Source organism: Sceloporus occidentalis, unplaced genomic scaffold (genome assembly GCF_023333645.1).
Source record: "Sceloporus occidentalis isolate IW3139 unplaced genomic scaffold, rSceOcc1.0.p SCAF_8, whole genome shotgun sequence".
In the NCBI taxonomy this organism is placed as follows: domain Eukaryota; kingdom Metazoa; phylum Chordata; class Lepidosauria; order Squamata; family Phrynosomatidae; genus Sceloporus; species Sceloporus occidentalis.
In genome coordinates, this window is record NW_028316988.1 from 45,832,764 (window position 1) to 45,848,017 (window position 15,254).

The 15,254-nt window shown below is 42.8% G+C and overlaps 1 protein-coding gene across 1 annotated transcript; it reads left to right on the forward strand.

Moving 5' to 3' along the window:
* Nucleotides 1-8,067: 8,067 nt before the first annotated feature.
* Nucleotides 8,068-12,140, forward strand: LOC149308817 (putative P2Y purinoceptor 10). Its single transcript, XM_089537174.1, has 2 exons — nt 8,068-8,112; nt 9,850-12,140. Exon 2 carries the CDS (start codon nt 9,906-9,908, stop codon nt 10,998-11,000), a length of 1,095 nt encoding a protein of 364 aa, XP_089393300.1. The 5' UTR covers nt 8,068-8,112; nt 9,850-9,905; the 3' UTR covers nt 11,001-12,140.
* Nucleotides 12,141-15,254: the final 3,114 nt, after the last annotated feature.

The following is a 15,254-nucleotide window of genomic DNA, read 5'->3' on the forward strand; positions in this document are numbered from 1 at the left end:
TCAGCAGAAAATCTCTGATATAAAGGTCACACACATATCCAGTTCTGTATGCCATTGATGGGACTGCCCAAAAATATAGCACTGAGAGGATGGCTGTAAATGAATGACTTTTATCCCACCTGTCATCAGAAATTCCCAGGACAGAAAGAAAACCCTGCCCATTGCAACAGGAATAAAAAGTTGAAGCCAGCCCCAGAAATTCATGAGAAAAATACCAGCACCAGAAGGAATGTAGCCCCTAAGGTATAGCTAAAGCTTCCACATAACCCCAAGCCTTTTGGCAATCTGGATTCTCCCATTCTCTCATCTTTCCAATTTTAAGTTTATTTCATCCCAAACTTTCAGACTTTTGAAAAGTTTGCATGGAATTGTGAATATCTTTTTGTGTTTAATTGTCCTAATGCCTTTATTATTGTATAAAATTTGGCAAAAATATTTGTGGACCACCATGATGTAGTGATTTAGCAGTTGGATTTAACTCTGGAGACCAGGGTTCAAATCCCAGCTTGGCTATGAAAACCCACAGGTGACTTTTGACAAGTCATACTCTCTCAGCTTCGGAGAAAGGCAATGGCAAACCCCAACGAATTTTGCAGAGAAAACTGTGATTAGTTCACCTTAAGGTTGCCATAATTCATAAATGGCTTGAAGGCATACAGCAATAGCAACAATAGCTACTTGTTTCAAGAGATCTTCCTAACCGAATTCTTGTATAGGTTTTCCCCTAATGTATATATAATATATATTCTATGCATGATTGATTTGACTTTCCATTGTTAAACTGGGAGAACTGAGGATTTCCAAGGGCAGTTGAGCTTCAGTGTGCATATCGGTTTCAATGTGCACATTAGATCTGTTCTAACAAATCTAATGTGCACATTGAAACCAATATGCATTTATTTTTCTCCATCCCTACTGCTGCCTAGCATGGCCCTAAATTTAATGGCAATCTTGTAAAACATGTTACATTTTTCTTTTAGATCACATGAACTATAGAATTAGTAATTTGGGGGAAAGTGGGGCAGTACTGCTCATTCTTCTATGAACATACCATACAAACAAACACATAGTCTTCTTTTTGTTCTTCCTTTTTTCACTCAAAAGAGATAAGAATATGTTTTACCCAGCCAGGCAGGTGCATCCTGTGAGTTATTATTTAACTACTGGTTGTTGCCAGGAGATAGTCATCTTCTTGCCTACATGAAAAAAGAAAAAGGCCAAATGCATAACATAACCACAGAAGATTAAAATATATCCATATACCGATGTTGGCCATGAAGCAAAGTACAATAACATCCAGAATCCACGGAAGAATGATACGTGTGTTGGGCCAAACAGAATGCGTAAAGTATATGTTGCAAGCTTTTGAAGCTTCGCTGGGGAAAAGCCAATGGAGCTTCGAAAGCTTGTGACAGATGGAAACAACGTCTTTAAAAATATATATCCAATGTTCCAGAGATTTCATCGTATTAAAAGTGATATACAAAATTCTGTATTACAAAATAGTTGTTGCTCTGTGCCTTTAAGCCATTTCACACTTACAGTGACCCTAAGGCAAACCTATTGCAGGGTTTCCTTAGCAAAATTCATTTGGGATTCTTTGGGGTTTGCCTTTACCTTTCTCCGAGGCTGAGAGAGTGTCACTTACCCAGGGTCCCCCATTGGGTTTCCATAGCCAAGTGGGGATTCAAACTTTGGTCTCTAGTCCAATGCTTAAACCACTACAACACAAAGGCTATTAACTGAGATTGACTTTAGCAAGAGACTAAAGATTTTTAGCCAGTCTCCTCTTGCTGCAAGAGAGGACAAGGCTGGTTCCAAACAGAGGAAAGGAAGGTGCAGGTGAGCCAAGCATCACAGTAGTGACAATGAAAGGAATAACAAGGGTGGCCAGATAGCATTGGAAGAGGCCACAGATAAAACATAAGACCTCCGATAATAGCGACGCATGCTGGAAACAGAGACCTCTGTTCTGCCTGGAGGAGCAACAGCAGCAGTATCGGTACCTCCATCTTCACACATCCTCCAACATTTCACAGACGAATCTTGGGATATACGTAGCTAATGAAAGTCAGTTTAATGTGGTCAAAAGCTGTGGCCAGGAGACATGAAAGCAAAAGCTATTAATGGGGAAGAACCCACGAAACTACTATTTTCAACAGAGAAACTCTGAAGTTCCCCCATATATGCTCAACGATAAGTTTCGAAAAGACTGAAAAGAGGAGAAGGAGAAAGGAGGCAACCAACACCACCATCGAAAAATGTTCCCTCTTGTTAATGGAGTGAATTACGTTTGCATGTTGACCTCGGTTTGCAGCAACTGAAGTAAGCTGAGGTTCAAGGGACAAAATGGAAAGGAGAGAGAAGCCAGGACACTTTAATGACAGCTGGGAAAGTGGGACAGCAGAGGATTAAGTGGGCTGCCTTGGCCAAAGCAGGACAAGAGAGTTGGAGGGTATGAAGGAGCAGCTTTCTCAATTCTCTGTCAATTGTTCTGCCATCATGAAGAGTTCCCAAACATCTCCTGTCTGGCATGGATTGGCCACTAAGTGCCAACCTGGGTGCATGCAGATCAAAGAGTGAAGCTGGGCAGGAGGCTGGGAGGGAGGAGGCTGCTTTTAGGTATAGTGATGGGGTAGTCTCCAAACTCTCCATCCATTTTTAGGAACCTTGAGGAAATGCAGGAATGTTGGGTGCAAAAAGAAATTTTACTGGGCCCTGAAGCCGTCCGGTGGATCAGACACAAAAGAACAATAAGAGTGACAACAGCAATGACCTTGTTTCCGCACAAGCCTTGCAGGCAGAAATCAAACAAATCAAGGATATGAAGGTTTTTCACCAGAAAGGAAGTGAGTGCAAAGGGGGAGATAACCATTGATGTTGCAATGCAGACTGCCGCACTTCTAAAATATTTCCACCCAGCAAAATGGAGGAACGCATGTTTTTGCATTCAATATAGAATTGATGGCAAATAACTTTGTTTTTTCATCTTTCCCTTAAAGTGAAGGTGAAATGAGCACACTGTTATCAGTGCTCAGGGCTTCTGGGCATTGCCATACTAGATCATATGAGCCAGCTGCAAGGGGTTAGGATTCAGCACAGGTCTCTTCTGCCAACAGAAATGCCCTTCTGTCAGCAGATGTCTGAGTGAACTGCCAGCTGAGCAATCTGCCAGAAGACCTGCTTTGCTGGATAAGCATTCCTAGAAGAAGGGGTGAAAAATAGTCAAGGAAAAAGATATACCAGAGAGCCAGCATGGCATAATGGCACCAGCATCGGACTACAACTCCGAAGACCAGGGTTCGGTTTCCAGCTCAGCCATGAAACCCATTGGATGACATTGGCCAAGTCACACTCTCTCAGCCTCAGGGAAAGGCAATGCCAAGCCCCCTCTGAGCAAATCTTGCCAAGACAACCCCATGATAGGCTCACCTTAGGGTCACCATACATCGGAAATGACTTGAAGATACACAACAGCAACAATAAATGATATATCCATACCTCTTTCAGCCCAGAGATGCAGCCACAATGTTGGCACAAAGTTAGGCCAAACCGAGGGTAGTTCTAAATAATTTACAACATCCCTAAATAAATGAAGAGTGGTTTAGATCCATGATGCTCTTGGGGGGGGGGGAGTACAATCTCTACAGTTTGGCTGTAAATATCTCCAACTATCTATTACTCCAAAGTATTCTGTGTGTGTGTGTGTGTGTGTGTGTGTGTGTGTGTGTGTGTGTAATATCTAGTTAGTTTCTCTCGATCTTCCTTAATACCTTTACTGGGACATTTATATTTATTAGGATCAAGAACCAATTGCCCATTTAAATCAGATTTCGTCGGTCTACTTCAGATGTCTTCCTTGACAAATTATCATAGAATGTTGATTTCTTATTATTTGGGCCATAAATATCCATATTTAGAGTGTTGTGATTAGGAAGCACTTCCCTCTAAAATCCTCTTGCCATGCAGACTGTGGTTTCTCCAGTTGCATTTCATTAAAAAGAGAGAAAAGGGGGAGAATAGCAAGACTCAAAGGATTGTTGAGTTAGAAACATCCCACGCTCTGAGATTTCAGGGCCAATACTTGGGACTTATTGATGGCCGATGTAGTAGTAGTAATAGTAATAATAATAATAATAATAGAAAACAGTGGCTAACAAATGGAAAAAAATGTTCCTCTGGTTGGAAATTAGAAGAGAAATCTTGGCTAAAAGCTGAAGAGAGGGAATCATTCCTGATGGAGGAGCCTGAGTAGGGAGTATTTAAGTATCTTGCTTCTGACAACAAGGGCCAGTCTGAAGAGGTTATTGTGAGAAGAAAGGAGCCTAGCATTGTGGAGAGGTTGGATGGGAATACTCAGGAATAAAGGCTGATGCTCTGAGAACTGAAATCTAAACATACTTTGTCCGGAATCCTGTATGGCTCAGCATAGTGTAATAGTTCGATGTGCAGAACAACGTCCCTGGCTTTGCTGTGTTAGGCCACTGCAGCCCCCCAGCAATGCAGATGGAGACCATGTTCAGAGTGCAAAAGTAGTGTGCACTCCATTGACTCAACAGGGAGGAGAGAAGAGAAGGGAGTGGAAGAGAAGATGAAGAAGGGTCATGATAGCCCTGTTTAAATATTTGAAGGGGTGTCATATTGAGGATGGAGCAAACTTGTTTTCTGCTGCTCCAGAGAACAGGACCTGGAACAATGGATGCAAGCTACAGGAAAAGAGATCCCACCTCAACATTAGGAAGAACTTCCTGACAGTAAGAGCTGTTTCATAGTGGAACACACTCCCTTGGAGTGTAGTGGAGTCTCCTTCTTTGAAGGTTTTTAAACACAGGCTGGGTGGCCATCTATCGGGGATCCTCCGCTTGTGAGTCCCTGCACAGCATGGGGTTAGACTTGATGGTTTTTGTGGTTTCCTCCAACTATATGATTCTAAGAAGTTTGCCCTTCCTAGTAGCCACAGGCAAGAGCAAACTGCTGCATGCTCTCAGCCTCAGGGGAAGGAGGACAGTTGGTAGGGTAGGTATATCGCCAACGCGGGAATGAGAGTGAGATGATGATGAAATACTTGTAACTTAAGGCCACACCAAGGGCTTGTAACAGAGATTTGAACTTCCTGGAAACAGTTGGCCTCTATTTCAGTACACGAAGTCTCCAAGGAGCAAGAAATTGAAGGATAGAAAATAGGACATGGTTGCAAAGAATGCAGAGAAAGCCAACATGCAAGCTGGACCTCTCATTGCAAACCTATCATTCTGAGGTCATCTGTTGATTTGTTTCTGCTCCAGAAAGCTGTGGTGAGTGTATTTCAAGTAGGGAAGAGAAACTAGAGACGGGATTTCCTTTCTGTCCAGTCATTGCTCCCGTCTTTGGGCTTCAGGAAAAAAAATTCTTCAAGTCAGTGGGAAAGCTCAGGTTCCCAGAAGAGAGACGGAGACCGTGGAGAAGACTTTGCAGAAGAAAATGGACAACCCAGCCGAGCTCGAAAGAGGGCTCCTTTGCTTTTCGACACTCTCATTTCTTCCCGAGGTGGTCATGGCCATTTGAAAGGATGGAAATTTTCAGGAGGTAAGGCCAATTCATCTACGGCGTGTTTCCTTTGGCAAAGCTAAAGCTGCAATTCTCAGCTTGGAAAAAAAATAATCCCCCTGAAAGCAAAGGCCCGTCCTTCCAAATTCAAAGAATTTCGGATCGAGACGTAAGTCTGCCGCTTGAAACCTCTTTGCCGGCCAGGAAGGAAGTTGTATTGAATTTAGGAGAGTTACTTATGAAGACAGATGTTCAGGATCAGCTGTAAGGGGTAATGTTAATAAACGGACTGCCAGCTTGTATGGAGAAAATGCTTTCAACCAAGGCAATATATTGGACCAAGTGGATTTGTCGTTCCCCATGAAAAGGTATCCTTCCGGCATTGAATTTCACCTTTTAATCCAAGCTGTTTTTGCTTTATATTTTAATAATCAGAAACATCCAATATTTTAACAGGTTTATTAATATAGGGGATGGGGAGACATGTGCTTATATATTTATCTTTCTTTATATGTATATATGTATCTTTCTAAAATATATATATTTGTGCTCAGTTTCTACTTGAAGGAAGAAAAGGTGGTGTGTATTTTGCTTATTTGTTTGGCAAATGGTATTTTACCAGTATTCTTACTTTTACTTTTGGTTTGATGGTTTCCCACTACTAGCATTGCAATCAAGTTTGCTTTCCAAACCTGTCATCCTCCAGATGTATCAAACTGCAAGGCTGGGGATGATGGGAGCAGCAGATTCAACAAATCTGGAGGGTGCCAAGTTGGAAATGGGTGCAGCCTGGGCAATTGTATGTACACATTTGAGTGTAAAGTCTCCTAGATTAGACTGGCAGCTATCACCAAAGAAACTGGAGCCAGCTAATATAAGAATATGAACTGCCATACCCAACTAAGGCTGCATCTTCACTGAAGAAGTAATGCTATTTGACACCACTTTAACTGCCATGGCACCGTCTTACGGAATCCTGGGATTTGTAGTTTGTTGTGGCACCAGAGCTCTCTGACAGAGAAGGCACGAAATATTGCACAAAACTACAAATCCCAAAATCTCATGGCAGTTAAAGCAGTGTCAAATTGCACCATTTCTGCAGTGCAGATGGAACCTAAGTACTTTAATCCACTGAATTTAAATTGTTGACCACATTACAAAGTTATAGCAATCCATTCCATTTTAACTGCTATGGCTCCATCTGATAGAATCCTTAGATCTGTAGTTTGCTATCGTTCGGGGACCAGACATGCGCATTCTGTTAGAAAATTCTAAATGCCTCTCAACAAACTACAAGTCCCAGGATTCCATAGGATGGAGCTACAACAGTTAGATGTGCTGCCAAACTGCTGCCGTTGTGCAGTGTAGATACACAGAAAATGATCTTTTGAGACAGCCCTGGGCTCTTGTTATTGCAACCTACTCCTTCCCGAAATCCACAAATAATCCCTGGGATTTGGTGCACATGCCCATCTGTAGTTCTGGCTTTCCTTTTATTTGGTGGGGCTGATGGAGTGTGTGCGTTTGTGTCTGGAAAAGACGTATTGGAAGCCATGCCTTTGCATGCTGTTGTGAAGATGTCCAAGTTGCGCCTTTCCGTGAAGAGGAACGTTTTTAACCACACCAAAAACCACAAGAATGAAAGCTGGTGACCAGAAGCCACTGTTGAAAGGAGAGCAGCAAAGAAAGAAAGGCATCTTGTTATTTTCCAATGATTATCATGGCCACATCTGTGTTTGTAACCCTGTAGGGCTGTTGACCGATCCGGAGTGTAGCGTGTGAGGAAGAAGAAGAAGGTTAACCTTCTCCCCTTGCACTCCACTCCTGATAAAAATAGCAGGCCCAAGCGAATGTTTCTTGCTGCAGCAGAGAAGCAAGAAAGATGTAGCAGAGCAACATCGGAGTGTGATCAAGACAGCAAACATTATAGCTGAGGAAGAGCAGAACAAGCCAAGCAAGGCTGCAGCAGTTTGCTTTCGCCTGAGCCTACTGGGAAAGACAGGATTCTGCCTTCTCTCCTCCCTTTTTACTGAGTTAACTGAGTGCAAATTATTTTGGAGTCTGAACTCAGTTTGCAGCAATTGAAGTGAGTAGAAGACAAAAGGAGTAAATGGGACAAGGAGAGGGAAATTGGGACATTTTATATGCTCAGAAAGTAGGGTGACAGAGGACAGTTGTCTGGTATGGAAAGTGTTATAGTTGACAAGGGGAATTTCTATCCTGCAGTAAAGAGCAGCTTCAAAAGAGACTGTTTTTTCCACTCACAACTGTAAAGGGGGAAAAAATCTTTCCATATACCGTGAGATCTGGTTCTGCCTGAGTACCCTGCGGCTTCTTTTAAACACATATGTACACTCCATTGTTTCAAGGATGAAAACGATGTGGCCATGCAACATCAGAGAATGATCATGATGGTAAAAGTTTTTAATGAGGAAGAACGCACAAGCTGGGAAAGGTTGCAGAAGTTTGCTTTTGCCTGAGCCAACTGGGAAGAAGAAGAGTCCACCCCTCCTTTCTTCGCCATCCTTTTGAGTTAACTGAGTACCAGTTACCTTTGCAGTTGGAATTTGGTTTGCATCCACTGAAGTGAGCTGAAGGCAAGGGATAAAGTGGGAGGAGGAGAGAGAAACTAGGACCTTTTTAAAGAAGCTGAAAACAGGATAGCAAAGGATTAACTGAGATTGTCCTTGCTAAATTGGGATAGCTGGACGGTATGCGCATATAACAAAGCAAATTGCAAGGCCATCACACAGGTTGTAGGCAAGTTCTGGAAGTAGCTCAGAACAACTACACAGAGGGGCTGGTGTCACTCAGATTACTTCAACTGCTGCAGATTTCTGGATTTCTGGCCCTATTTTGGATTACACATGTTGTTGTTTTTGTTGCTGTGTACCTTCAAGCCATTTCTTATTTATGGTGACCCTAAGGCAGACCTATTTCAGAGTTTTCTGGGGATGAGAGTATATGACTTACTCAGGGTCATCCAGTGGTTTTCTATGGCTGGCGTGGGAACTCAATCCTGGTCTAAAGAGTTGTAGTCGAATGCTCAGACCACTACACAACGTTGGCTCATCACACATTTTACATGTTGTCTAACTGGCCCCTTTTTGAATTGCATTTATTTCTCCTTTTTAAAACTTAGTTCTATTTTGATCCAGAAGATTCACAGTTGGAGTACAGAGTATCACTTTGAATCTAAACAAGCAAACCTAAGACAATCCACTGTTCCTTTTTAGGTCCCCTTTTCTAGGAGAGAGACTCCCCATCTTCACCACTTCAAACCACGCATTCGACCTGTTACTTTGAAGTTGACAGTCTTTCTGGATACTGTGTCTTCTGAAGGGGAAATTATGATACAATCCTGGAGTCATCAGATAGGAAGGGAAATTATTTAGGGCTGGTATTACATTTGGAGATGTATGAAAATGTCTGTTGCTGGTGACACACCCAAACCTTGACATTAACAGGATGTTAGATCCCTGGTTAAAAATACTTACAACTTGAGTTCCTCTTGCTAAATTAGTCACTTATTCTCTTACAATTTTTCCTCCAGTTTTCTGGTGTTTGCCGGGGGGGAAACCAGTATATTCACTGCTGGAAAATAGGAATGGGAAGATGCTGTTCCACTCATCTTCTGCTTTTGGGAGGCAACTTGTTGTCCATTGTGGGCAAAGACACAAGTCTAGATAGGCCTTCAGTCAAGACCACCATGGCTTTTCTTACAGGTGGCTCATGTGAATTTGTAAACATGTGCAAACTGAGTATATTTGGGGATGCCTTGAGCATCAAAATGTTTTGATCTGCTACTAAGCACTTGATGCTGTCCCTCATGCTATTTAACATATACCTGAAAAACTTCTAGGAGGGGTTTGGTGTTACTAGCATGCCAATGACACCCAAAACTATTTCTCCTTTCCATGTAATTTCTAGGGTACTGTCTACACAGCCCCAAAAGCCTACCCCCCTTTTCATTTTTATCTTGTTCTTTGGGGATAATGCACATCCCAAACCCTGGTTCTGGTTCCCTGGATTTTCCAGGAAGATCTAGAGCCCTCCATTCTCATGCTGAAGTGACTGTCTGCATGGACATCCCACCAAGCGCCTGTCACATCTGCTGCTGCAAGTCACTTGTTCTGAGGTCAAAATGATGTACCCAGCCATGTGTTCAAGGCTGGGCACTCATTCTGACCTCAGATGTGGGTAAGCCATGGTGGTAGCAGACATATATATATATGGTGTGAGCCGCCTTGGGTCCCAACTTGGGAGAAAGGTGGGATAAAGATAAAATAAAATAAAACAATGTGATGTTTGTCTTTTTAACAGGGCTCTTCTTCTCAACTTCATAGATTGCCTTTGGGAGCCCCGCCAATCTGATCAAGATGGGAGACAACAGTTCTGCCGAAAACTGTACTGATCCATCGATGGGTTTCCAGGCCTCCTTGTATGCAGCTACATACACGATCATATTCATTCCAGGCCTCCTGGGCAATGGCATAGCCCTTTGGGTCCTGTGCCGCTTCATCAATAAGAAAAGCAAGGCAGTCATTTTCATGATCAACTTGGCTGCAGCTGACTTGGCCCACGTCTTCTCTTTGCCCTTACGGATGTATTACTACATCAACCACAGTTGGCCTTTTGGGGGTTTCCTCTGCCAGTTATGCTTCTACCTAAAATACCTTAACATGTATGCAAGCATCTGCTTTCTCACCTGCATCAGCATCCAGAGGTACCTCTTCCTGCGCCATCCTTTCAAAGCCAAGAACTGGAAATGCAGGTACGACGTAGCCATAAGTGCTGCCATCTGGACAGTTGTGGGGGCCGCTTGCTTACCTCTCCCAATTCTGAGGAGCCCAAGCTTAACCAACAGTACCAAGACCTGCTTTGCGGATCTTGGGGTGAGACAGTTGAATATGCCAGCCTCCATCATGATGGTACTCATAGCCGAACTCTCTGGATTTCTTCTCCCGCTTGTGATAATCATTTATTGCACATGGAAAATGAGACAGTCACTCCAGGAATCCCACGCCCCTTTGCAACATGCCAACGAGAAGCAGAAAGCTTGGCGCATGATCTTGGGGTGTGCTGCTGTGTTCTTCATATGTTTCACACCTTACCATGTGAACTTCCCGCTGTTTATGATGGTGAAACAAGAGGCCATTCAAGACTGCTCCGTCCGCCGTAGGACTTTGTACTTCCATTCCATTTCGCTGTGCCTTGCGAGCCTCAATTGCTGTCTGGATCCAATTATCTACTATTTCATGACATCAGAGTTTCAGGAACATTTATTCCGGAACTGCCGTGCCAACATCTGGAGCCGCCTCACTAGCCTTGACAGCAGCAGGTCCCCGACATCCTCAGCAGAGGAACAGAGAGAGGGGGGAAAGAGGAATAAAAGTGTTTTAATGACCTATTTTTGGACTCTTCGACCCCACAGGTCTGAAAGGGATGGCATGGAATCTCCTCTTTCTTGCTAGCCAAGGGAGAATGCACACATATAGGTGTGTTTCATTTCCATTCCTGCCACTGGGCTACTCAGTGCTTGGTGGCCCTCTACTGACTTTGTGATCTAACAGCATTAAAAAGTTCTGAGCTTGAAGTGCTGCTGGGGAATCTGACTGTCAATCTCTGGTGGCTAAAAAGTTGTCACGTAACAATTGTGGGGTCTTATATCATACAAATAGAGTGTCCCTGTTGTGATTCACTGGGAAAGGAAAGAAACTGTATGGGTAGTTAGCAGTCTAGGGGCCAAGAAGCCAAGGGATTTGCTGTTGTGTCTTTGTTGCTGTTTGCATTTCCATGTTTTGGCAACCCTATCATTGGTTTTTCTTGGCAAGATTTGTTCAGAGAGGGTTTGCCATTGCCTTCTTCTGAGGGATCTTGCAGCACCTTTGAGACTAACATTGAATCATAAGCTTTCATAAACTTGGTCTACTTCCTCAGATTCATAGAGTTAACATATGTGGAACATCAGATTATGTTGTGTATGTCCCCAACAGGATTGTTTCTATTCAATCTTTTTTAAACTAACACAATTGCTGCGAGAACAGGGCTCACATGGTAATGTCCTCCGTTGGAAGGCTTTTGGCTGAAGGGTGGGATGTTAATACTCCAAATAAATAAATAAGCAAGTTAATTAATTTCCAGTTTATAGCATTTAACATAATTGAATTAATCTCCAAAGCCAATGCTCTGATCTCTGCTCCTGGGACACTTTCTCAAAGTTAAAGGACTGCACTGAAGCTTGGTTTGGATCCAACACTAACCAAAAAGCTTTACTGTACAGAAAAGTACTTCAATGCAGACAGACAGAGTGACAGACAGATATAAGCCGAAACAATAGTTCCCAGACATCTAGACTCCCAATTATTGTGTATGTGTCTGTTCTGTTTGGGGATAATAGGATCATTGTAACTCATAATAATAACTTGCCTTATTATTATATGTTTTCCATTCAATAAGACATCCAAAATCTAATATTCTAGAAGCAGAAGTCTAATATTCTTAGGCTGGGATAAACTGGTTTTGAAAAATTGGTATTTACTGGAAAAAAGAGAGCGGGAACATAGCTAAAATCTGTTGCATTTTAGTGAATGAAGAATTTGCATGGCACAAGTAACTTGAGGCAAAACAAAAATAACAGAGATTTGTAAGAAAATATGGCAAGTGAGATTTGTGCTTTTTCTTAAACTCTGGAAAAAATTGCAAGTTTCTGTATTATTAAGCAGAAGAAAGAAATATTGTATCTGTGACATTTAAATACAGAGCTTGGAAACATTGCTTTTGAGGCCTACTATGGTGTAGAGGTTTATGACTCTGCAGATCAGGGTTCAAATCCATGCTCAGCCATGTAAACCCACTGGGTGACCTTGGTCAAGTCACACTGTCTCAGCCTCAGAGGAAGGCAAAGGCAAAACCCTTCTGAACAAAACTTGCCAAGAAAACCCCATGATAGGTTGCCAGAAGTTGATGACTTGAATGCACACAACAATTACAACAACAATATCCCAGAAATAGCCATTCTGGCAACTGTTTTCCAGGAGTTATAGTCTAATTGATGATGATGATGATGATGATGATGATGATGATGATGATGTTTCCAGGTTCTGTATTTAATACTATGGAAGCCACAAAAACACAAATGTGATGGAGGGCATATGTTGGCATTGGTTAGTGGAAACAAAGGGATGTCTGGTAGCACATTGTAGTGACATCTGGTAACACACTGTAATTCTGCTCCTATCTACAAGACCAGTTCCAGGGAGTGATATTGGAGGTTCCTCTGTGGCTGTTAAGCTGTGGGGAGCCATAGGGTTCCTTCCTATTCCCCTTACTAATATATATATTAGTATATAATGAGAATAATGGTGTGAATGCCAACTGACAGCAATAAGCTTTTCATGATCTCAAGCAGCATTGTTGGTGTGCAGTCCCATGATCTCTACTCCAGTGTCCACTAAAATCAATGTAACATCAAGATGGTGTTGTCAGGATGCTCTTCCCTCCTAACAGGTTCTTTCTGCCCATTCATTTGTCTCATCCAACTTGCATTGGTGGCTTCCAGCATCTCAAGCATACATCCTTCTCAGCATCATTTGCTATCCGAAACTGAAGGGATGACTGTGATATCATTACATAGATTGGCAGACTCACCCAAGCCTTCCTGAAGCTTTCATACACCCCCAGCCACCATGATCTCCACTTCATTTTCCACCTATGGATCCCTAGATATCCTTACCTGTTCATCAGAAATGGGTACCAGAAAGCTTGGGCACTGTACTTAATATCTGGTGACTCTGACGGGACCCAGCGCCATCTGCCTTGAGTTTCCTACTAGCCAGATGAAAACTGTGGATTGTGGCATCCAAGGAAATACTGGTAGGGAAGCTGACTTGTTTTGTGTTAGAGTGGGAGGTTCAGACAGATGGTTATTTCTTTTTCCTTGGGGAAGTCCCATGTTTGAAGCAGGGGTGATGAAAAAATCAATTTCATTTCCCCTTGTATTTGCATTATTTAAACCCTATGTTTTTTTCTACTTCTTAATGTGGCAAAAATTTGTCTCCTTCCCCATTCCCCCCAAAAATTGTTGAATTCTTCTAAACAAACGGGAGCAAAATTCTGCACCAGCCAGACTCAATAGGTACAGTTATGTTCCCAGAAAGGTTGCAAGTGCTTGCCGTCTCTCGGAAGGCGGAAAGATGCAAATTCTAATTCAGCACTAAAATGGTAGATTACGCAGGAATTGAAACCCAGGCTTTTGTGAGTGAAGCACACGAAGCCCTCATCCTGGGTGGATGTTGAATCTCAGTTTCGCTTTCTCCCTCATTTGAATTTTTTAAGTCTCATTTCCGATAAAAGGTGAACTGAATTAACATTCTCACCCTTGAGTCAAGCAAAGCAGAATAGCATGATAAATGCAACAGTTCCTGAGACCCCGAATCTGAGAAATGTGGTATAAAGTTCCATCAGGGAAACTGCCCCACATCTTGCCTCCAACTCACCCCACAAATCACAACTTTTAGTGGTCGCAACTGCTCACCAACAGCCATTTACTAGCCATTGGAGAGTGGATGGTGATGGTGGTGGAGAAGTGACTAGCCATATGGTCCATAGCTGGACTACAGCCATAGCTGGACCCCAGAGACAGGCATCCCCCAGAGCTTTCCGAGGGTCCTCCGGAGGTCCGACAGGATGCCATCACTGATATCCACCCAGCCATAGGAACAGAGATGGCTGCTTTTCCATTATCCTCCTGTTCTCTAAATGATTGTGTCAAGGAGGCTGTAGTCAATAAAATGTGTTGTTTTACACAGCAAGGCTGGCAGACAACTGTGATCTCTGCAATGGCCAAAAGAACGACTTACACAAGTTAGTGGGACTAAGCCACCAAAAGGATTTCAGCCTGTGTCTTTAGCCATTTGAAAAGCCTGTGTTTTCAAATTCACCGTCTGCAGTAATGGCATCTGTTAATAAAAGTGGAGTCAGCTAATGTTCAGTTAAGTCCATCTCTGGCGTCTGGTCTTTTCATTTGAAGAGAAACGGAATCAGGCTAACTGCCTAGACTGTAACAAGATCGTTTGAGAAGCAAACGCTCAGCTTACTACTCTCTCTCTCTCTCTCTCTCTCTCTCTCTCTCTCTCCAGTCTCATGGGGTTTGCTGCACTTCTAAGGCATGCATAAAAGCATCACGTGGCATCTTGTATAAGATGCTTAAAAACCCCACCAACAATGCCAAACACACACACACACACACACACAGAGTAAATATCATCAGATACACTTAACAGCAGCAGGTTAATACTGATCTATACGCATGGAACTTGATGGACCTTTGAGGTTATTGGCTTCTCCACATCACCAGCCATGTTCCTGGTCAAATAAGGGCAACAGCAGAAGAAATGGATGCAAAATCTAGGTTGGATGGCAGATGCATCAGCTCTCCTGGTGCACAGGTAGCTGCCATCTGCAAAACCAGATGATTTCTTTCTTTATCTAGTTTAGCACTGTCAACTCTAGCTAGCCACAGTACGCTTGCTACGATTTCATGTAGAGATTCTTCTCTGTGCTTTTTAAACTGGAGACACGGGTTACTGATCTTGACACTTTCAACAAACAATGCAGGTGCTCCATGGTGGATCTGTGATGATCAAGTAACATGGAGGAGGACCAGATCTTGTGAACGTTGTGTTTGCATGTGTTCACAATGTTAGTTGCTGCATGGAGGTACCTTG

What these genes read in the sequence shown, in the direction of transcription:
- LOC149308817 (XM_089537174.1), top strand. Translation starts at nt 9,906, where the DNA reads ATGGGAGACAACAGTTCTGCCGAAAACTGTACTGATCCATCGATGGGT.